This window comes from Carex rostrata, chromosome 3, assembly GCF_964058835.1.
Source record: "Carex rostrata chromosome 3, lpCarRost1.2, whole genome shotgun sequence".
Lineage (NCBI taxonomy): Eukaryota > Viridiplantae > Streptophyta > Magnoliopsida > Poales > Cyperaceae > Carex > Carex rostrata.
In genome coordinates this window covers 10,051,429-10,074,913 of record NC_135920.1, presented here as the reverse complement: position 1 = coordinate 10,074,913, position 23,485 = coordinate 10,051,429, and the positions used below count along the sequence as shown (strand labels likewise).

Here is a 23,485-nt window from a genome sequence, read left to right as displayed (position 1 = left end):
ATTTCTTTTTTTACCTTTTCATTTCTCTAATGGTCTTATATTGAGGTTTATAGTTTATATTTTAAATTTTGAATTTAAATTATTAAAGTTTTCAAAATTGAAAGCATGATAGAAGCATGAAAATATAAGCATTTGAACCGTCCTCTACACAATAAAAAGTTGTCAAGGGATCCCACTCTTTAAAATTTATAAAATAGCTATTTTAAGTATTTGATTGAACGCATGCACTTAAAAAAAATGTTTTTTTTTATATGTATAGTGAAGGAATCATATTTGAACGTATGAATTGAATACTGCTTAAACATTTGTTTACGATAGACTTTAATACTCATGATATATTGTACATTTAGACATTCATATGCTCTGTTATCATATATATATTTGTAAAAAATCAGGAATTTTTAGTGATATATCTAGAGAAAAGGATCGCTTGGCAGTGATTATTTTGACAATCTCGATAGATTTTTTTTACAAGATATCACAAAATTATAAGTATGTTTTTGGATATATACATAGTTCAACAATAATTTTTTTCGAACTTAAGTTTTGCATGGTGATACACCTAGAATTATAGTAAAATTATTTTGACAATAATTTTTTTTACAATAAAATTATAGTAAAATAAAGTATGATTATTTTGACAATCTCGATAGATTTTTTTTTACAAGATATCACATTCAAAATTTATAGTAAAATTATAAGTATGTTTTTGGAGCAAAGCTAGGGTGTGATGTACTCACCAAAAGAGTTTGTTGAGCACAACTCCAAAAGCAAATATAATCAGCTTCAAATGGAGATCCAAATAGTTGAAATCCATGTACTTCATGAGTAATTCATGAGTAATACAGGTATATGCAAAATTTTGAAAATTTTGAATTTCTTTGCTACAAGGTCAAGCGATCAAAGAAATAATGAAAAATGAATATATAAAACTATATATATATATAAAATAACTTATAAAATATTCATTTATTTGACCTCTTGATCTTTTAGCAAATGAATTTGAAACTTTTAAAATTTTGTATGTACATGCATCACTTATGAAGTACATAGATTTTAACGGTTTTGATTCGTCGTTTGAAGCTGATCTGATATACTTTTGAAGTTGTGCTCACCAAACTCTCTTGTTTAGCACATTACACTCTAGCTTTGCTCATGTTTTTGAATATATACATAGTTCAACAAAAAATAATTTCCAGCTAAGTACTGCATGGTGATACACCTAGAAATCGATAATTTCGAAATGTATATAGATTAATATTTGTAATATTAAAATTTAAAATAAAATTTATTTTGATGATTATTAATATTATTAAAATAAAAAAATTATTTAAGTCATCTCTTCTTTAATACAAAATTCTATTTAGGGATATCCGTGATCTTCTGCGTCGGCAGCTGATCAGAACATGATGTACCAAGCAGCGTACATCAGAGAATCTGTTTTTTGGTTTCTTTTTCTTAATTCGTTCCTGATGATAACTATTTTTCATTGTATCAAGGTCATTTTAATCTATATTCGCTACATAGTAGTCACAGTATAGTTATAGAGTGTGAGGCAAGACACGATCGAACAAGTATATCCTAGACAGATAAATATAAATGACCTTGGTAGTTGATACAAGTATATCCTGCCACAGATAATCCAAGTTATAGAGTGTGAGGCAAGACACGATCGAACAAGTATATCCTAGACAGAATCGATCAGGACTCCAAAATGTCCAAAAGAGGTGACTAATTTGACCATCAAATCAATTTATCAGATGTCTTAAATGGCCTCGATTGAATGCATGCATGGTTCTCCCAGAAGACCCAGAGTAATACCTATCAGATCAAAACAGCTGTACCTGTCATTTCATACGAGGTACTTCAGAAAAATTACATCGTGTTACAAATAAAATAATAATTATTATAAAATAAAGATAAAAAAGAATAAATAAGGTTGATAGAATATATAAATTTTATTTATATGTTTCTCATGTGTATAATACAATATTACCGAGTCTTCATTTGTAGATTATAAATTCTAAATAAAAAAGTTATCTAAATTAATTCAATAATAGATGAAAAAATAAATTTCAATAGTAATGTAGAATGAATTGAGGTGATTAATGTTGACAGTTATAAAATAAAATAGCTGCAAATAGATAAACATTCACATTAATATTTTATTCATAACATAATGTTAATTTTTTATTCCTTTGGTTTAAAACTCTCAGCATTAATTACTAAAAGCTTCTCCTTAAAAAATAAAAAATATGTTCATCTTTCCACATGTATTGATGAAATTAATTTCAGTAATTTATCATTTAGAATTTCTAATCTAAATATAGACTTTATAAATTTGTATTGTACACATGAACTTATATAGTTATCCTTTGTACATTTTTATACATTTTCTCAATATTATTTATTTTTCTTTATCTTCAGCTTATAACATATCGTGATTTTCGTGTTGGCTATTTGTATGGTAAGTTCGGATCGTGAAAGAATTCCAGGACAAGTAACGTGATCTCTGATGAAATTGAGTTAGAATAGTTAACGAAAATATTATATTTGAATGAAATAATGAAAATTTGAAATAGATAAATCGGGCTGAAGTTCTTCAATCATACTTATTTAAGTCTTTATTGTTTTAACAAGTAGAGAGATATGATCAGACAAATATGAATGTTAATTATTGATGTGGCATGGATGAAAAAACTTGAAACTTAATTCCTTTTTATAAATTATAAATTGGGTCCGTTTGTAAAATTTCACTTTGAAAAAAAAATGTGTAATGAACTACTCATTTAAAGTGTACACATATAATATAACTCTATCAAGGAGCCCAAAGACATTATTACTTAACATTCACTAGAATGCAAATAAGGAATATTCATCTTATTAACATAAACGAACTTCTCTACATAAGTTCCACACGTAGAGATGACGTCTTTATAGAAGGAGACATGGACCTTTACACCCTGTTTGGATGGAGAGTAGAGGAAGGAATGAGAGGTAAAGAATAGAAGAGAAATAGGGAATGGAATGGAACAGAAAAGAAGATTAATATATTTAATCTCTTCGTATTTGGATGATTAATGAGAGAAAATAAATTTAACTTTCTTTTTTGTTTTATTTCTTGTTTGATTGATTAAAATTTAGGAGGTTAATGAAAAATTCAGTGACTGTTGTAGGTTTGAAAAAAAAATATCGTATGAGAATTATATATGTAAGATATAGAATTGAGTATTTGCTTTCCATTCCATCCCATATTCCTCCCTTGTAATGATACAAGACAAACAAGTGTAACGGATTCTATTATTCCTTTCCATTCCCTCCCTTCCTCTACTCTCCATCCAAACAAGGTGTTAGTCAGTCTTTCACCTAAAACGACAAAACCCAAAATAAAATAAAATTGGCTTTCAAGTGTGTCTTTACTCTCCATCATCTTCCTTGCAATGGAGAATGCAAAATCCTTTCTCTCCTCCCTCTTATCCGCTGGCGGTGCTTCTGGCCGAGGTGCACCAGCGGCCGCCGTGTCAAGCATCTATGTTTACCCGATCAAATCCTGCCGGGGAATCTCTCTCTCTCAGGCCCCTGTTTCTCCCACTGGTATTTTTTTTTCCTTTCTTTGGGCGGAGGATCTATTTTCCCTTCTACCTTTTCTCATGTTACTCTGCAGTGAAACTCAAACTCAAAGTGTCTGATTTACCAGTAAACTGTCATTAAAATACCAACCATTATTTCGTGTTAACTCAGTAAACTGGTATCGATTGTATGCTATCAACTGTTATGGTGACTTTATTCACGTTTGACCCCAAATTATTCCTCAATGCGGGATTATTCTTTAATTTTGCCTCAAATAGCATAAATTAAACTGTCAGTTCTGTGATTAGGTCACAAAAATGCTTTGATTGTTCTCAGTGTAATAACCCTCAAAATTATATTTGGCCGCACACAACCATCATAAGCATGGATAAGCTGATCTAACACCCCAAATAGCATAGGTTTATTGCATTCTAAAATCTCAAGAAAACTTGGTTTGGTTTCAACATAACCCAAATTAGCCTTGAATTTATCTTAAGAGTGCAATTTGCACTTGAACAACTTAGAAAGAAACAAAGGTAAAAGTCAAAACTTAGGAAATTAGTTTGGCTTTGTTTTGTGCTATCCTGCTGGGCCAGACTGCACAAGGTGACAAAGCAGAAAATTTTGAATTCATATGTTGCACTAATTCTTCATACTCAAATCAGGATTTAGATGGGATCGGCAGTGGTTAGTGGTTAACTCAAAAGGAAGAGCATATACACAAAGAGTTGAACCAAAACTTGCTTTAGTTGAAATTGAGATGCCGAATGGTGCATTTGATGAAGGCTGGGAACCTACTGTTGATTCTTACATGGGTATTATAGTAATCTTATCATACTTGTTCATCACTTTTTTCTGCATATATTGCAAAGCTGTCAGCTACTATGTCACACAATGGAATATCACTTTTTTTTACCCATTCTTCCTGTTGTTCAGTCTTCAGTGCATCTCCGTTGAGATTATTATGCCTCGATTGACCATAAGTTGTGTAATTGTTTGTCAATCTAAGTTTAACCCAACTTGGCTTAAATAAACAGCTGCACAATTGTTTCTTGGTTAATCTGATAATGCCCCAAGCCCCAAACTTTGTCCAAGTACTTGTCTCAGAGGTTTTGCATTTAAGTCATGTCAAACTGATTTTTGAAGTATAAATGCATTTTTTTTTTTGTTTTTCAATTACGTTCAATTTTCTTGTGTAGTTATAAAGGCTCCGGGAATGGACCCATTGAAGGTCCCACTAGTTGCTGAGTATGCAGTGGCAGATGAGGTGTCTGTTTGGGAGTGGTCAGGCCCAGCGCATGATGGAGGAGTCGGAGCAGCTGATTGGTTCTCTAGTTATCTTGGAAAACCTAGCCGCCTCGTGCGTTTCTGGACCGGTATGTAGTATCTGTTTGGTATTTTTGTACACTTGTCCTCTGTTTTTTGATTGCTGCACTAGTGCCCGTAGGATTTTTGATGAAAGGATGATGCTGTACTGGCCAGTATCATTACCACAGTATCTTTGGCCATGTCTAGTAGTTTACTTGTAATGGAATTTGTTTACCAGTTGGGTTGTGTTGCTAGCAAGTAACCAACTATTAATTCACCGGACCCGATCTGTTTGTTACTAAAAACAAAGTGACACTGAATATTAGTTCCCGTTGGTTATACAAAACCTCATAAAACTCCAGTTTTACAAAACTGAATAACAGAAAACATCTCAACACAGGAAAAGGGTTACACTAAGCTAATACTCATGAAAATAATGTTTTTTAAAGGGTATTGGCACAGAACTTGTTTATAATTATAATAAATTTAACTGGATAAACTGCATTTAAAATTTGACCCTTATTTTTTCTCAATTTAGCTTCAGAAATCAGACCAGTTGATGTCAAATATGCACAAGGGCACAAGGTCCTGTTTGCTGATGGATATCCTTTCTTGGTGGCGTCCCAGGTAATCTGTTTGGAAGTTGAACGAGATTAAGGTTTTTGAGTTAAAAGTAGGGTCAATTGAGGTTTGATTGAGGTTCATTTTTTTTTTCTTATTCTTTGGTTTTGTTTTCAGGGTTCTTTGAATGCTTTGAATGAAGTTCTCCATGAGCCAATTAACATCAATCGTTTTAGACCAAAGTGAGTATTATTAAATTCCCCCACCATTCTTTACCATGGAGAATATTTGCCTATTTTTATAAGTAAAACACTAAATTATGAATTTCTTTATGCTTTCAGTATACTTGTAGATGGGTGCAACCCATATGCAGAAGATTTGTGGAAAGAAATAAAAATAAACAACTTAACATTTAATGGTGTCAAGTTATGTTCCCGTTGTAAGGTAATTTACTTTTGCGTTTTTCAATGTTATTTTTGTAATTTAAGTTGCTTTTCTAGTTAATTTATGCTGGGATATTTTCTGCGCTTAAAGTTTGTGGCAATTTTTCTTGCAATTTGAATGGATTTTGTTAGTATAATGATCACTAAATATTTTTTGCATTCAATATGATTTCTACTTTTATGTATATGTATAAAAACAGTTCTTTAATATAATGTAAAGGTACCGACGATTAATCAAGAAAATGGAATTGCTGGCACTGAACCCACTGAAACCATGATGAAATATCGGTCGGATCATGTGCTGCGCCCGGCGTGCAAACAAAAAGGAGTGGTAATATGGCCTCCTTAATAATTCAACTTTCTTTTTTCTTTAAAAAAATGTCTAGATAAACAGGTATCTAGTTTCACAAGCACGGTCCAAACAAAAAAAATTGCCTCCATTTCAGACGTAGCAACATATTTCATCATTTTTGGAATTTTATAACTTTAGTAATATTTCAAAATTATGGTTAGTGTGATAGAAAAGGAAATTTTTGGTGAGAAGCAATCACATATTCTAGGTGTAAACATGTCTACTTTTGGAAACAAACTCCTAAATGTGCTAGTTGTTGTTAATACCAACAGCTATGCTCATAACAAAGGATTTTTGTACTATACAAACACATTTTTTTGTTTAAAAGGGAGTGAAGTATGGAGAAAAGCCGAAAACCTTTTAAAATGCTCGAGTATTCAGCATATCCTAGGAAGTTCAGAAAGGAAATATTATACTAAAAGTGGTTTTCAGACTGGATATTATTATTGTATTTGTTATCATGGATAATTCATGAATAATTTTACATTGTAGGTGTACTTTGGTCAAAATATGGTATGGCAAGATTCGTTACTAAGGACCATGAATGGAAAGCTCGTGAAGGTAGGAGATCCCGTTTATGTTGTAAGAGAGTATGCTTCTTGTGCTGATGTGCCAGCTTGAATTTAATAAGATATTCAGTGGTTTGAATAAAATTGAATCTTCCTTTCTGTGGCAATTTGGTTTGTTCACCATCTGTGCTCGAGTGCTACATTTTTAATGTTGCTATATGTTGGTGTACATAAATAATGTTCATGTATTATAACAATGGAAAACTCAACAGGTCTTCAAATTTTATTTGGGGTTAGAGTGCTACGTTTCGAAATTCCAAACTTCATAAAATGCACTCTTTTTTAATTGCAAGGCACATTTTTTAAGCCGAAATGAAAATTCACCTATTTCAGATTAAACTTTGCAACTACTGACTACAGCTGTCTTGAAATTTCAAATCATTATTTGTCCCTCCTAAAATATACACTCGTTTCAGCTGGGATGCATATTTGTATGAACTGAAACCCTTTTGTACTTGTTTCTTTAGTTGAAAGTTCAAATATTTGAGAGGTACAAAGAATAAGATGCTGTAATAACTAACGAGGACCGTTTTTTTTTTTTTTTTTTTGAAAATTTGGTAGTAGCTACCAAGGTTCGTGAGGGAGAATCAAACTCTCGACCTTTGAGTATAACAACTCTACGATATTTTCCTAATTAATTATGCTACCTCCCCTTTCGGTTTTTTTTTTATTACTTCAAGGAATTTTTGCCTCCTGATCACACATCATCTCAAGTAAGTCACTGGCAATCTGCCATGGGCAAATTCAATTGCGATCCTTACATATTTTTTTAGATATGAACTATATAAATAATTTATATTTGTGAACGAAAATACAAAATAAATTGGAATCTTACAGATGATAGACGATCCGAATCTAACAGAAATACCGTAGACTAATTATTAGCACGCCCTAAATCCTAGAATGCTATTTACTTGCGGCAATACGCAGCACACTCAGCATATAGAAATGAGGATCCTTGTTCCTTGAGTTTGGATCTCCTAAAGTAACCCAATTTTTTTAGTTTAGATCCGGAGTGTGGTCGGCTGGTCGCTATCCAAGGCAGCCGCACATGGTGATGCACCACACATGTTTTGGTTCTGGGGATTTAACATGACTTATTTTCCCAGTTATAACTTATAACTGTAAAAACATCTGACTTGTTTCGTTAATCACCACCACCAAAGGAGCAATAAGATTACCTATTTCAATATTATCCTTTATATTTTGAAATTGAATGTTATTCTATTTACGTCAATTTTACTCCAAATTTTCATTCCTTTTTAGAGCAGTTCCAACCAGTGTTTTAATATTCGGTCTATTCGGCCGAATATTCGTATTCGGTTGGAAACTGAATAGGAAATGAGTATTCGGTCCAATATTCGGTTTCGAATATTTGGCCGAATATATTTTTCCGCATATTATCTATTCGGCCGAATATTTCCGAATAGAGAATAAGAATCCGAATAAGAACTGAATATGAACCGAATAGAGAATAAGAATCTGAATAAGAACCGAATAAGTTATAATTTCATTTATTTAAGTTTGAACTTATGTTTTATTTATGCTTATTTGAAGTTCTGTAATTTGTACTGTGAGTTGTTAACTTGTTCTAACTTGTGTTATGTTTTATTTATATTTATTTGTAATGTTTATCTATGTTTATTAGAGTTAATGTCTATGAATTTTCATTTGAAAATCCGAATATTCGGCCGCATACTGTATATTCGGTATTCGATCGCTTTCCGAATACCGAATAAGAACCGAATATTAAAACATTGGTTCCAACCCCCACCAAAGTTAGTTTGTGTGTCCTCTTCTTTTGATATATCTTCCATTTTTACAAAACAGCAACCAGCAATTCGTGCTTGCTTACATACAATAGGGTCAACCCAGAATTATAAGAGATGCAAGATTAGGAAGTTCGATCCTTTTGCTCTCACCCATTTAGATGCCCAGACATAGCATATAGAAAAAAAGACGCGTCCGTTAAATAACAGCATGCCTAACCGACCGAAAATCAGTCACAGTTCCTTTAATTACAATACTGTGATATTCTTATTGGTTCTAACTTCTAACAGTCCACAGCAGGTGATTAATTACGGTTGCTCTATGTGCTAGTAAAATGCCAGTTTCAGCCATTATGTTTCTTGGTGCCTTGGTTCAATTATGTACCCTGTCCAATACTTGAGAAATAGAAACACAAAAAGTTTGTTTTGGCTCAGATTTTGTAACTCAAAGGCAACAATAATAAGACAAACACATGTACGCTACATTTCTTTTGAAATCTACAATTGGCTGCTCGGGAAAAAAAGGGAAAACTTGCACATGAATACAAACAATTCACGAGTTATAGAATGACTTTCTGTTTCGGTTCAAGAATGGGTGGCTCAATGTCAATGCCCATATTTGCTGCAGTACCAGCAATCATTCGCATTGCAGACTCAATGCTCTTGCAGTTCAAGTCTGGCATTTTTTCCTCTGCAATTGCACGAACCTGATCCTTTGTCACCTTACCGACCTTCTCTCTCTTTGGATCTTTTGCGCCTTTCTCTATGCCTGCATAGCCCAATTTTATGTGTAGTTAGCTAAAAAGCAAGAAAAATAAACGCTACTCTATCGAGTTCATATTGGCTTACTTGGTACCAGTACATGCAGGAAACTACTTTAACTTGGCAATTACATACCAGTTACATAGATGAATTGTAGAGACCGGTTCAATATAACTGATTGTGAAACCATTATTAAAATTAAATAAAATAAATCAAACGCTTCAGGTTTCAATGAATTTCTTACCAGATTTTTTACCCATTTATCTCATATGTTTTAAAACTTTCACTAATCCCATTTCCATTGTTATAGTTTGTCAGAAAATATGCTGAGTGCTGAATTTCTATCGAAACTAAAATTTCTGTAGAAGTATCCAATGTAAATTTTATGTAAATTTTTTACATTTTGTTCTTGAAAACAGAGTGACCAGTATATTTACAGTAGTTGTAGGATTAGTATTAAGCAAATATGACTGAAACATACCAGCTGCCTTTAGGAGCAAAACAGAAGCAGGAGGGGTCTTCAAGATGAAAGTAAAGCTCCTATCCTGCTCATATTATGCAATGCACTCTTATAATTCCCTTTACATGTTTATATTGGTTCAGCACAATTTAGACTAGAAAAGTTGCGAATTATATCAGATTTGATATTGTAGTGACCACAATGTAATAAACCTTTTACTAGTCTTGGTTATTTGGTGCTCGTTTGATAATCCATAGTTAGTTGGGCATCTCTCTGTCTGTACAAAGCACAAAATGAATGGTACCTTGCTGTGGGACTCCACCAAAATGCCCCACAGTACCATACAAATAATTGAGAAATAAAACTATTACTAAAATAAAACCCACATCAAAGACTGTAATCTCCACAGGAATGATATAACCAGGCTTATCAGCAGTTCTAGCATTATACTCCTTGCAAAATGACATGATGTTAACTCCCATTGCACCAAGTGCAGGCCCCACCGGAGGGGCAGGGGTTGCCTTACCAGCTTCCAAAGCCAATTTTACTATGCCAGTCACTACAATCACACACAAAAAAAAAAAATTATAGCAAAGTATACAGGAACAGAAAATTAACTGTTTCTAAGTTACATAAATGGTCTCTCAAGTATCAGATGATTGCCCATTTAGTCACTTAAATAACATTTTCTAATTCTACTTAAACATTTGGTGTCCTTACATCACCTTTTAATCTTTCTATGGAAATGTACTTAACTAGTTAAATTCAAAAAGCAGTATGTGTGGCATCAGGTAAGAACCCTGAAATATTCGAAGAACAGGTAGGAACCCTGAAATAACTTGGACCTGAATATGTAGCAATGTTTAAGGACCGGAGTTGCAATTCCGCAAGATTTCAAGGACCACTTCATATTTTACTCAAACTAGGTAACTACAGTAGTCAGGAAACATATAGGGTTGTGTAAGGTTGAGTTGTGCTCAGATCCAGCTGGAATAATTTTTTTTCAAACAAATACATGTGTCTGGTCTGTCCTGACCTACTGGCAAGTCCAGAAGTATGTACCAGACCCAAAATGCCAGATCAAGTCTCATTGTAAAATATTCGAAATTTGTTGATTTTGGGAACATTTAGATTTTGATTTCCTTATTGTAAATTTGCAATGGTCCAATTTGGGATTAAGCCTTTTCATATATCGTACATAGATTGACCCTAGCTTGCTGAGAAAATACTTGACCAAGTTCTAGGAATCAGGTAAGACTTTGCCCACTATAAGTAGCAGAGAAGAAAATGATAGGTTTAGTACCTTTCTTGGGCTTGTCGCTAGGTTTAGGAGGCGCCATGGACCTGACAGTCATGGACTTGGAGCTGATGGCGACAGCTCGACGAAGAGAATGCGAGAAGCGGGAAGGAGAAATGGAAGGAAGGAACGAAGAGGAGGGGAGTTTGGTTCTGACAGGCAGGTGAGAGAAGGAGAGCGAGGTCGCCATGGCTGCTGCCCCGGAAGAAGGGGAAAAGAGAGGGGGAAAGGGATAAACGGATAAAGGCGCTGCTTTCGGTTTGGAAAGATAGCATTGTATTTTGTATTTGTATTTGTATATTATCGGTGAAAACCAATAAATAGAGTTTTTCAGGCCTAAGCAGGCCTATTGGGCTAGAATTAATTAGAGGAGGCCTTTTATAATAGAGTCTTAGAAAATTGGACCAGATTTCTACATTTCAGATGCAAATTCTAAATTTTTGGATCGCCTACAGAAAAGCAGTCGGTGCAAAAGTTGAAGGTAACAACGGGGAAATTTTATCTTTTCGGAATCATTAGAATGAACATTTATTATATAAGGTGATTTTGACAGTGATTATCTTTTATAATTTTAATAATAAAATTTCAAAATTTAGTTAAAAAATCTCAAAAGAAAATTTATGGACAAATTGTTAGCATAATTAATAATTAATTAATTACACATGATGACAGAAAAAAATTTGATGAATTTCTCAAGTTTAATCTAGCATGCTTGTTGTGAACAAGCCTTGATAATTCAATAAGGCCCAGTTTGACAGGTCTATACAATAGCATGTGGAAGGTGACAGAACCGTGTGCCGACTGCTAAGTTATCCAGAATCTAGATTAAACGAGTTTGAATCATATAATGTCTGAATCCTTAGAAGCTTCATTTTCTAAACACTTAATCAACTACTACTTCATTGTTGTAACTGAACACTACAACTAAACAACCAATTAATCAATCAACAAAACAACCAAACCAACCTAAAAGAACCGATAACCTATACTTGATTTGCGATTAGATATCTTAATACACCATCCCTGCATAATTTATGTGCTTGTAAATCGATTGTAGAGTAGACAATTAGGGTTATAAATATTATTAGCTCCGATTTTGACCCATCAATAATGTCTTCATAATTTAATTCCTTAATTAACTAAATTTTTTAATTAGGCGTAATTTGTAAATGGTTAGTTAATTACAAGTTTAAAATGTCCAGACTATAACAATGTTAGAGATCTAATAACAATATAAGATCCTCCAGGAGTCCTTACACTATCTCCAGCAACAGTACCAAAAAGCTTGATAATTTGAAATGAGAACTACTTTTAATTTATAAATCCTAATTAGACTTACGATTAGATTACAAGCGTATGATCATGCTGTGTAGCACATATTGAGTGTCGATCCGTAGAGATAGTTTTGTGTACTAAGGTATAACAATTCACTACTTTAGATTGATTCGGTATTTTAGTTGAGTTTTTGGTGATCAAACTAGCTAGTGATTAATTAGAGTTAAATAATGGGAAAAAAAGCTTCTAAGATTCAGGTTTTCTATCCTTCCTAATCAGAAAAATTGATATAAGTTTTAACTTTCTGCAATACCCATACGACACTGTTAGTCGCATGCGGTATCGCATATATGATTCCCAGTTTCCTGTATATGATATTTTCATTGCCGCATACAGTATATGGGTATTTCAGTTTTACAATATGAGGATTTTTTAATTAGATGATTAGTCCTAAAATTACCAAGACTAAAGTTTTAGTTTTGAAGCTTCGTGCTTCCTTATACCCCTTTGTGGTTGAAATAATTCTAGAGACCCCACCAATATTATTGGATTTCTAAATTTGTTCCAACATATGTTTCACCTAGTCTAAATATAATTTATTTTATCCTATCAAGGAACCCTCATGATGTCTTTGAACCGCTACCAAGAATCGTTAACCTTGGTGACAATAATTACATGTCATTACTCGCACGAACTCAACAATATATTGTTCTGCCAATAGTATGTGAATTGTTTGACATATAGTAGAAGAAAGTATGTAATTAGGTAATAATAAAAAGATAAAATACATAAGGAATTCAGATTTAATTGCAAAACGAAATAATAAAACGAACAAGTATTCAATTAAAAATCATAGGAATTCAAGTACAACACTCGCTTGAGAAATTTAACTCATGGACAAAGTAACAAATAAAATAAATAAGGAAACATCATTTTGAGTTTAGATCCGGACTGTCCGATTTAACTTTCACAATGTTAAGACCCGGCCAGCAGGGGTTTATTTTCCCATTCACATTTTATTTCCACCTTGACCAGGCAATCCAAGGTTCAAGTCGGTCACTACGTGTACCCTGTCAGGTACCGGATTAGCATTTATGTTGTCATCTAATCTGATAGGTGCCAGAGTATTACCATCAATGTTATTATTAGTTAATATGTTAGGTGATTGAGCTGGGAAAACCGGCCTTGGATTTAGTGGCAAAAGACAATGTTCTTCTTGTGTTACACTATTATTTTGAAAGCCCGATCCTGATTCAAGAAGTTGTAGCTGGTAGGCTTTAGCTTCAGTAGATTTCCTAGATATTGTAGCTATTATGTTGTCATCTACTTCGTTATGTGCCGGATTAGCATCAATGTTGTCATTAATGAATCGAATTAGTCTTTGGTTTAGTGACAAAATACAATACTCTTTGTGTGGTAGGTTGCAGGTTTGAAATCTAGATGCGGCATCCAATCCTTGGACTTCAAAACATCCGCAAGGTGCTCGATTGGCATAATTTTTCTCAAGATTTGAGCCTTCAGTATCTTTGTTTAGTGGAAGTAACTGAAATTGTGTAGAGATGTTATGTTAGCAGAAAACATCATGTAAAATAAAGTATGCAAATTTTCAATATTAGCATAAAACATCATGTAAGATAATCTAAAACTATTTATTTTAGCATGAAAACATCAATGGCTCCCCCCAGAACCCCACTCCAAACCCAATGACCACACTCGGTGTATGGCCCTATGGCAGGAATTCAGAGATCCCCCATATACCTGAGGTGCAATAATTAAATATGGATCGTTCTTTTAACTTTGCACGAAACTCAAAACATATCCCCTATAGTTTCTATAGGCACCAGATTGAGTTTGGACCGTCTGGAATTAATTTTGTCGTCCGTTTATATATTGCATCTCAGGTAACAGAGGCGATACGTATGGACTCCTTTAGAAGTTCCCATAGAGATAGTTGCATATGCTGCATCAATAAAAAATAGGATAATATCAGAACCAAAATTCAAGTAGCACAAAATAAGTCTATATATATCAGAAGAAATATGCATACCTCGTGGGATGGGGATTTGCATCCTCTGAGATATCTCATATTTTGTGTGACTTTTTGGAATATCTCAACCATTCAAATACATTCTGCACAAATCTCAAAGTTCAAATAATACCGCTCCCTCTCTATCTTCGAATAGGCACCGGACACGTCAGTCACACAAAATATGAGATATCACTGAGGATACACACACGTGAGATGGTCCTTATTAACTCTGGAAGGAGTTGGTGGGATTGACTTCAAGTGGGCTTGGCTCTCTTTCTCACACCACTTCATAAATGCCTTTGAGAGCAAATTATGAGTACCAAACAATCAAAGTAAAGTTCCATAACTTGGTCCATCTCTCATTTTGGTAAGAGGTCGTCAAGTAACTTGAACCAATTTCTCTAGCTAAGGCCTAAATGGGACGTGGCCATGAATTTGAAGCATAGTAGGCTGGGGACTTTTCTTTAATTAGCCCATACTTTCATAACCTCTCTCTCCTTAGACATTACCTCAAAATCTCAGCCTCTTTTATTGAGAATACCAGTTGAGCGCTACTCAGAGGCTAGGAAGAGATGCAACACCTTTATCCAATCAACTGGTAAGGGCATGGAAGAAAATCTATTCATGGAAAGGACTGGTGCCACGAGTTCGACATTTCTTGTGGCGTGCAGTTCATAATGGGCTAGCAATAATGAGGAAGTTACATAGGAGGATAGTGTCAATAACAGCACGATGTGCATGATGTAATCAAGAGAACAAATTTCTTATGCACTTACAACTTGTTTGGATGGAGAGTAGAGGAAGGGGAGGTGAAGAATAGAAGGGAATGAAATAGAATAAAAAGGAAGATTAACATATTTAATCTATTCGTGTTTGGATGATTAATGAGAAAAAATAAATTTAACATTCCTTTCTATCTTATTTTTTATTTGGCTGATTAAAATTTAGAAAATAAATGAGAAATTTTGTGGCTGTTGTAGGATTGTGACAAAAAACTTGTATGAGAATTTTATATATAAGATATAGGGTTGGCAATTTGTGTTATTTTTTCTAAAAATATTTGCAATAATTTTTTTTTTCCATCCGTTACATCTCAAGTTGGAAGGAAAACTAATTCGACTAATTACAATGATACAAGGTTAAACCTTTCACCTCCTGTACTCTTCACCTCCGACATAATTTTATCAACCAAATACGATTCAATAGAAAGTTTTCTTTTCTTTCCATTCCCTCCCTTCCTCTACTCTCAATTCAAACAAGGTGTTACTGTTTTCTTGCCCAATCTCAAGGGTGACATGGTATGTGTCAAAATTAGCATTGCGAGCGAATTGGGTACTCCTTGATTTCACAACAGCACTGTTGCAAATTACGGATTAGTAGCTCGATGACCAACACACGGTGATATTTTGTAACCTATTGTGGTGCTTATGGAAAGCACGCAATGAACTGTTTAATGGGAAGAAGAGCGCGCACACCAGGGGGGATCATAGCCCAATCAAGAATGCTACAAATGCAAGAACCAGTACCAGTGAGCACAATTCCAACCCAACAGCCTCAGCCAATATGAATACCAGCAACTACAAAAATGGTGTTGATCGATGAGTCATGGGATACATCCAAGGCTGCTGGTATAGGAGTAGTGGTGTATAATGAGCAGGGAATGCTGGCACAGACACAATGCAGGCAGACCACGGCAATACACCCTTTCCATGCAGAGGCTTTAGCGTTACTGGATGCAATTTGGTACACACAGACTTAGGTACAATAAGGGGGAGATTACATAATTTTCTCGGACGGCAAGGTTTTGGTGAATGCGGTGATTAACAACAATGTTGAGGATACTCCATGCTGGCAAGCACTGGAAACAATGGCAAAATGCATACTTGAGTACCAAAAAGATGAGGATCAACTCAAACTAAGGTATGCTAGAAAGGAGGTACTCACCGCACCCCATCAGTTGGCTAATCAGGCTAGGCGAAGGAGAACAATGCAGGGGCAGGATGATAGTACCAAATTACCAATTCAGTACAGCAACAACTATATCCACAGATATTCTAATTGAGATGGACGGAGAGGCTGTGGCTGATGAATGTGGTTGAAGGGCACTGTTTATCAACAGTGATTACTTAAAGGAAAGGCCCTCATATGATTGCAAATAGGAAAAGAGTATACAAGGAATCCTTTGCAGGACCAACATTGGAAGGAGCATCATGGCAGGCAAACATCAAGCAAGATTTGGATCCCACCTTTTTTAATTTAGTCACTGATTTTCATTAGATTTTGGAAATGTCAAGGGTTGTTTGTAGTAGGGACAGGTTCTAAAAGAAGGTACAGTTGTTACTGGTAACAAGCCTTTTGCTGGTGAGGCTGTCAGAGAAGTGCATTTAGGTCCCCCACCTTCACTTCTACAAAACTGAATAAGGGCGGGTAGATAGGAGTTCTCTATTAGGTGAATTTGATAATTCAAAGTGAATTGTTACTACCTTCTGGAGATCGATCAGCACTTCCTCTAAAAGTTAAAAAAGTCTATGTTTTGGTTCATCACTCTCTAATTGTCACAGTTTTAATATAGGTCAACTGCCAGAAATTACCACCTGACATGATCGGGCATCATGCTACTTAGTGCATATTAAGTAATATGGGAACATAACTCAGTACCTTTCATTCGAAGGATGCACAAGTACCAAAACCTTGGGAGCACTTTGCTTGCACTGATTATCTCACACTTTATCATGTTCTGGACAGGAGGCTAGGAGCATAGGAAAGGAGGGAGCCCAGTGAAATTGGAGTACTATAGAGTATAGACTAGTGATTGATCAGAGGAGTAGCATGCAGCTTTCATTCATACTAACTTGCTTATATTTGCTATTCGATTTTGTTCTTTTTATGCTACTTTACCAATTTTATCTCTTTTGGGTCTCTCTTTGCTTTTTTTTTTTCTTTTTTTCTTTTTTAATCCTTTGTACCAATTTATTGGGTTGTGCAGGAAAGGAAAGTCGAGAACTATAAAAGGTCAGTATTTCAACACTAACCGGAAAGATTGAATGCAGAATTGTCTGCCTGTATATTATTATTTATATATATTTTTTTGTAATTACATCAGTGTGGGGGATCAACCCTACTTTTGCAGTCATACGAGAAGCTCTCATCTTTTCATGCAGTTCTCGGCTCTCCTTGGTCATCACGCTGTTCTGTTTAAGAAACAAAACAAAACAAATATATCTCAATATTTCTTAATGAAGTAATTAAGTTGCCTCAATATTAGACAATACAAATGAAAGCTAAACATTACCTCCTTTTGAAGCTTTGCTATTTCATCTTCTATTAGTTTGCTCTAGATTTTAAATAACAAAAACAAAGAAAAAAACTTAATAATATATAAAATAATTTATCTAATGGTATTTAAAAATAAATAGTGAGCACTTAAAACTAACGAGAGATGAACTCTTCCAATTTGCATCTGCCCACCAAACATAAACAGGGGTGTCAATGGATATGGTATGGATCGGGTCAAAGCATTATCATCTCTATATCCGTATAAAATTAGTCTTACCCAAATCCTATACTTATCCATTAATATAATGGGATAACGAAACAAAATAGTAGGTAATTATTGAATAAACTGATAACTTATATAATTTAATTAAAAAATATCAGAAATCATGAAATATTTGGAAAATCATGTATGTATATAATATCATAAAATATAAAATTATAATTTATATCTTATTATTTTAAAAATATGAATTATTAATTAAGTAAAATGATATAAAATATTGCACAAATATTTTTTTTCATATTACTAATCAAAAACTATATAAAATATTATAAAAATCAATTTTATCATAAATAACCAAGTAAAACATTATATAAAACACTGTATAAATCAATCTAAGTGTAATAAAAAAACATAGTTATACGTACATGTACAAAATTTATCATGTATAATTTTATATATATCAATTATCCTATATATAAAATAATGAGTACAAATTAATTTTCTTACCCATACTCATATCCGTTAAATTAACGAAAAAATATTTCTTATCCATAACCACCTTATCAAATATAATACGGGTTGGATAAACGGATAAAAGAGTTCATTGACAGCCCTAAACATAAAAGTCATCTTATGTACAATTATTTATTTGATATTTCATGCTAGAATTAAGCTACCCAGCTAAAAGGTTTATAATGTAAAGTTCAGGCATAATTTTGAGAGTGGGAGCTTAGTTTTGGAATATAAATAATAAAAAATATTGCATCTTGCATATAGGCCCGACAATAGGGGCTTTGTTGAATTAAAACAAATCCAACGGGTGATCATATGCTCCAAGAATTTTGGATAAAAATGGAAGTTCAGTTTTCCAATGCATGACCTGATATTATAAGTAGTTCTATGTTGTCATTCATTTACAAAATAAACTGCATCATGCAACACTCACTTTTGCTAGTCTGATGCTGCGCAAGCCCTCCACCATCTCAGTTTCGAGTTCATGGGTTTCATGTACTTGCAATCCATCTAGGTTTTCTCCTGAAAGCTTACTACAACAATTTGTACAACAATTTGTACTCCCAAGTTACATGCAACTTAAAAAAAAAATAATAGAATAAGCAAACATAGTAAAAAAGAAACCGGATATGCATACCTTTTTGTTTTTTGCCATGTCTCAATCTTCTGACTCAAATTTTCAGTTTCTTCCTTAAGACGCTGCATAAATCAAATGGAAGTTTAAATTATCTATGCAAGAACTTGAAATTATAAATGAAAGTGTATGTGCCTTAACAAGCTGACTGAAACTCAAATTCTATGAATCCAGACAAAGCAATAATTAAGTTGCAGAATCAGACATGACATCTACTTTATGGTATCTTCTAGGAGGAACAATGCACTTAAATGACACATAGCTATGTAAAACTAAAAGAATGAAAATGCACATAAATATTGACATAAAGTAACAAGTTTAGCAACTGTAACACCAAAGCCGAAAGAAAAAAGCTTTAAAATTTTTCTAACAAAGTTCAGCTTCTCCATATCATGGGGAAGTTGATGATGCTCTTTTTATTTTATAATTGATTTTTCATATACTTTTAAAGAGTTCATCAATTTAATGTATTTACAATGTAGAAATTTATCCTAACTGGGATACACTATTAATTTTGATTGTAACCATTATTTCGAAAGTTGTTCTGGCTATGAGAGATTCATTTGTACACTCTTAAAACCTTACATGACATTCCTACTTCCTAAGTCGCCATGCAGATATTGATGTTGGTGCCGGTTTTTGTTACAATCCTCACTCTATGGCCAATACATTTAGAAACTTATAAAGAAGAAAGAAGGATGCTCTGTCTGATGTATGCCACTCTTCTCCTTATGGAGAAAGTAGCAATTGATTTAATTTTATAATTTAACAAAAAGCTTGCTTTAAGCCTACAATATATACTAATATCACCTTCTCTGTGAAGTGAGTACTGGGTACCAGATTCGGCACATTTATAACCGTTTGATTCGAACAAAAATTCCATACCTGCAATATGTCCTCTTGTGCCGGATTGTTGTTGAGATTTTCTTTTTTCAATGATCTATAACGCTGAATTATCTCCTGGATGCTGCTAGAAATGCAATAAAAGAAAGAAAATGATACTTAATTATATAGATTTGAAGAATGAATATATCATGGATCAATATTCGTGCACACTCTCTTGTTGGAGAATAACCATTATCTGCTGTGTTTTCACCCCTACCAATATATATATTCAAACCAAAACACGGAATATAATTACGTACCTTTTGCTGGAGTATTGAGAAAGTTTTCCCCTCTCAGAGTAAATAATGGCCACAACTTCAGTCGCACACAATTCAGCGAGCTCCCTAGCTTTTTTGAGCACTCCACTTTTTCGCTTTGAGAAGGTCACCTGACGGTCCGTTGAGTTCTCTATTAGAATCGTCTTCGTCTTTCCCCTAACCATAATATAATATACAATAGAAGATGATATTGTTCCCTTTCCTTCCCTTCTGTCTGTTTTGCCATGTATGGGGCAAGAGATAAATGGAGAAATAGGAGAGGATTTGATGCGAGAGACGTGCAATTATGGAGGGTTAGAACCAATATTATTGGCTTTTCCTTATTGGTCAACGCCATAAGTAGAAAAGAATGGTTTTGCATCCGTAAATAGGAAACTGGGGAATTTAAATATGGTTTGCATCCGTAAATTAAAATAGGCAGGGAATTTAAATATGCTAAAGTAGTCCCCACACTCGGCGATTATTATTAACGGGGGGGTGGTGTTCAAACGGTCGGTTCGGTTGAAACCGAACTAAAATAGTTAATCAAACTTTTTTCGGTTTTTAAAAATAGACCGAACTGAACCGTTTAAATCTATCAACCGATCAAGACCGAACCGAACAAATCGAACTAAATTTCGGTTTATTCAGTTGAACCGAAATAAGGCATGAGAAGAAAAAAGTATCTAAATTTCTTGAGAATTTCAAAAGGTCAAGCGTAAACTGTTTTGATCTCTCTCTTTAAACAATCAAATTTAAAAACCCGTCAAATTCAAAGCAAACCCTCTGATCTACACAAAATTAGAATTTAAAAAAAAAGAGAGCATAAAATGGTACCTAGCGAGCAAGCAGGAGAAATGGAGAGTCAGGAGAGAGAAAGAAAAAAACAATAGTGAGGAAAACATTTAGCAGGGAGAGGGTGAGTGTGACTGTGGTGTGATTTTTACAAAAAAAAAGAAAAGTAGAGTGGTGATTGGAGAGCGATGGTTGGCGACTTGGGGGAGGAGCAAGAAGAGTGGGGAGAGGGGTTCGGTTCAGAGATTGAGTGGGGACCGCCGGACCGTTCTGCATTTGTATTATAACTTTATAACAACGAGTTCAGTTGGTTTTAAGAAGTTCTAAACCGAATCAATTAAACAAAACCGAAATAAATCAAAAATTGAACCGAACCGATTCATTTAAACCGAAAAACTGAACTATTTAAATCGAAATTTTTTGGTTCGGTTAAAAACCAAATAAACCGGACCATTTGAACACCCCTAATTAACGCTGTGAACACCCCTAATTAACGCTGTGGCTCCAGTTCGGCCTTCCGAAATAAATTTTGTTTCTAAAACGGAATGGCTTGATTTAGGGTGAATGTGAAGCCGAAATTATTTTTGGGCCCGGCCCATTTTGAGTTTCACGGAATTAGTCAAATTCCGATTGGAATTAAAAGGAGACAGAGAGAGAAAAAGAGTTTAAGCCTTGAGTTCTTTCTCTTCTCTAAGCTCATTTTAGGGTTTTTCTCTCTTAATTCAAATTCATCTATACACTTGAAAATTTTATAGATTAGTATATGAAATAGTAAGAGAGTATTAGAGTACGTGTTAATAGCTTGATTATCTTCTTGTATTTGTAAAAATTCTTTGATCTAGTGAAGTTGCGCCGTGTGCTCCCGTAGTTTTTTTCCGAAAGGGTTTTCACGTAAAATTTTGTGTCTCTATTTCATTTTCTTGTGATTGATTGATTGTTTGTGTTGGCTTCTTATTTGACTTTCATATTTATCTATTTGGTCAAGTATTGGTGTATGCCTGCAAGGTGTTCGATGAAATCACTCCTTGAGTGCTTCCACGTCTGAACCCCAACAGTCAATGACACCCGTTTACCTTACCCGTATCGTATTCCATAAGATGGGTATGGGTAAGAATTTTTTTTCGTTAATTGATTGGGTATGGTTATGGGTAATAATTTTTTTCGTTAGATAAACGGGTATGGGTACGGGTAAATGTTATTTCGTGTCCGTTAGGTAACGGATAATTATATAAAATAATTATATCATAAAAAGAATATTATGCTAAAAATTTTACTTTTTTATTTGAATGTTTTATTATTTAGTTAAGGAATTGAATTTGTTAGAAGAGATATTTGTGATTTTGATTTTTTTGCTCATTAAAAAACTATTACTTAGAATTAATTAAATATTTAGATTTTAATTTTATATTAGTAATTGTGATTGCATATGTATGACATGATAAATTTTGATGATTTATTTGTAAAAATAATAAAACTATTATATTTGTATTATTCGTTATTCGTCCACTACTATTTCGTTACCCACTAATTTTAACGGTATAAATAGGGTAGGATAAGGCAAATTCTTAACAGATATATATAAAGTATCTGTAAAGTTAATTTTTAGTGAATATGAGTATGAAAACCCTATCCATATCGTACCCATTGACACCCCTAGCTTGATTGCTATCTCCAGCGCTTTCCTATAAAAAGGGACGAGAAAATTGGTACCGGATTAAGTTAATATGACAGTGTCAATTTCATATGGTTATTTTCTATTTCATATATTAATTAAAAAAAATGACGAGTAATTTTGACTTCATAAAGTCAAAAAAGAGCGAATAGTTTTTTTTTGCTACACTTTTTTTGTTTCCTATAATATGTTGAGTAGTTTTGACTTTTGATCAGTGTTGTAAAAAAAGGGACAAAACGGTGATTGATCAGCATTTAGTCGGTGGTGGTAGTCAAACTGCCACAAATTGCACAGAGGTGTGTTTACGGATTTTTCCGATTAATCGATCGATTATTTTTTATTATTTTTGTTTAGTTATTTTTTTGTGATTACATTACCGGTAGACCTTCTAGCTAGTCATGTATTAGGTCATGATCCGTTATATATTGAGTCATTTAGTTTGTCAAATCAGATAATTTGTCTGATTAATCTGTTACATGCTTTTTTTGTCTTATATAGACTTTTTTTGAATAGTAATTTCATAAAACTAAATTTTTGACTAATTGATTGCATACTAATTAATCGCTTAGTGGTACCATGTTCGTCCAACCAACACATACTATTATTTACAACACAAATTTTGACTTCATAAAGTCAAAAATATATATAACCAAAGAGCTACTACCTCTTATATTATCCAAATTATCCATCGTTATTTTTATATTTTTAATTTTAGAATCAACTTATTTTGAAAGTTACTGTATAAAATGATGTTCGCTAACTTTTACAAGGTTCTCAAATTAAAATAAAATGACATTCTCATAAAAAAAAAATACTATTTCCACAAGCTCAAGCT

The 23,485-nt window shown here is 33.5% G+C and overlaps 3 protein-coding genes across 4 annotated transcripts; 1 reads left to right on the top strand and 2 right to left on the bottom strand.

Moving 5' to 3' along the window:
• Positions 1–3,395: 3,395 nt before the first annotated feature.
• On the top strand, positions 3,396–7,031 carry LOC144551386 (Molybdenum cofactor sulfurase family protein). The gene is made up of 8 exons (XM_078299329.1): positions 3,396–3,594; positions 4,236–4,385; positions 4,770–4,946; positions 5,417–5,505; positions 5,617–5,681; positions 5,781–5,883; positions 6,103–6,213; positions 6,727–7,031. The coding sequence occupies exons 1-8, from the start codon at positions 3,441–3,443 to the stop codon at positions 6,853–6,855; spliced, it is 978 nt and encodes a 325-aa protein (XP_078155455.1). The 5' UTR covers positions 3,396–3,440; the 3' UTR covers positions 6,856–7,031.
• A 1,964-nt stretch (positions 7,032–8,995) lies between these two features.
• Positions 8,996–11,365, bottom strand: PRPL11 (plastid ribosomal protein l11). The gene is made up of 4 exons (XM_078299334.1): positions 11,098–11,365; positions 10,181–10,353; positions 9,816–9,879; positions 8,996–9,341 (listed from the first exon to the last, which is right to left on the bottom strand). The coding sequence occupies exons 1-4, from the start codon at positions 11,279–11,281 to the stop codon at positions 9,133–9,135; spliced, it is 630 nt and encodes a 209-aa protein (XP_078155460.1). The 5' UTR covers positions 11,282–11,365; the 3' UTR covers positions 8,996–9,132.
• A 1,827-nt stretch (positions 11,366–13,192) lies between these two features.
• On the bottom strand, positions 13,193–21,147 carry LOC144551958 (MADS-box transcription factor 56-like). Of its 2 annotated transcripts, none has more exons than XM_078300069.1 (8): positions 21,021–21,147; positions 20,187–20,360; positions 19,927–20,008; positions 19,045–19,106; positions 18,841–18,940; positions 17,688–17,729; positions 17,494–17,586; positions 13,193–13,909 (listed from the first exon to the last, which is right to left on the bottom strand). In XM_078300069.1, exons 1-8 carry the CDS (start codon positions 21,086–21,088, stop codon positions 13,376–13,378), a joined length of 1,155 nt encoding a protein of 384 aa, XP_078156195.1. In that variant the 5' UTR covers positions 21,089–21,147; the 3' UTR covers positions 13,193–13,375. The 2 variants fall into 2 exon arrangements, with proteins under 2 accessions (XP_078156195.1, XP_078156196.1); XM_078300070.1 differs by having other exon boundaries at positions 17,518–17,586.
• Positions 21,148–23,485: the final 2,338 nt, after the last annotated feature.

What these genes read in the sequence shown, in the direction of transcription:
- PRPL11 (XM_078299334.1), bottom strand. Translation starts at nt 11,281, where the DNA reads ATGGCGACCTCGCTCTCCTTCTCTCACCTGCCTGTCAGAACCAAACTC. An exon ending in TAGCGACAAGCCCAAGAAAG is followed by an intron (nt 10,354 to 11,097) that starts GTACTAAACCTA and finishes GTGTGATTGTAG; the next exon opens with TGACTGGCATAGTAAAATTG. An exon ending in TTTGCTCCTAAAGGCAGCTG is followed by an intron (nt 9,342 to 9,815) that starts GTATGTTTCAGT and finishes TGGGCTATGCAG; the next exon opens with GCATAGAGAAAGGCGCAAAA.
- LOC144551386 (XM_078299329.1), top strand. Translation starts at nt 3,441, where the DNA reads ATGGAGAATGCAAAATCCTTTCTCTCCTCCCTCTTATCCGCTGGCGGT. An exon ending in ATCAATCGTTTTAGACCAAA is followed by an intron (nt 5,682 to 5,780) that starts GTGAGTATTATT and finishes TTATGCTTTCAG; the next exon opens with TATACTTGTAGATGGGTGCA. An exon ending in AGTTATGTTCCCGTTGTAAG is followed by an intron (nt 5,884 to 6,102) that starts GTAATTTACTTT and finishes TATAATGTAAAG; the next exon opens with GTACCGACGATTAATCAAGA.
- LOC144551958 (XM_078300069.1), bottom strand. Translation starts at nt 21,088, where the DNA reads ATGTTTTCCTCACTATTGTTTTTTTCTTTCTCTCTCCTGACTCTCCAT. An exon ending in TAGCAAAGCTTCAAAAGGAG is followed by an intron (nt 17,587 to 17,687) that starts GTAATGTTTAGC and finishes TTTCTTAAACAG; the next exon opens with AACAGCGTGATGACCAAGGA. An exon ending in GGTTGATCCCCCACACTGAT is followed by an intron (nt 13,910 to 17,493) that starts GTAATTACAAAA and finishes ACACAATTTCAG; the next exon opens with TTACTTCCACTAAACAAAGA.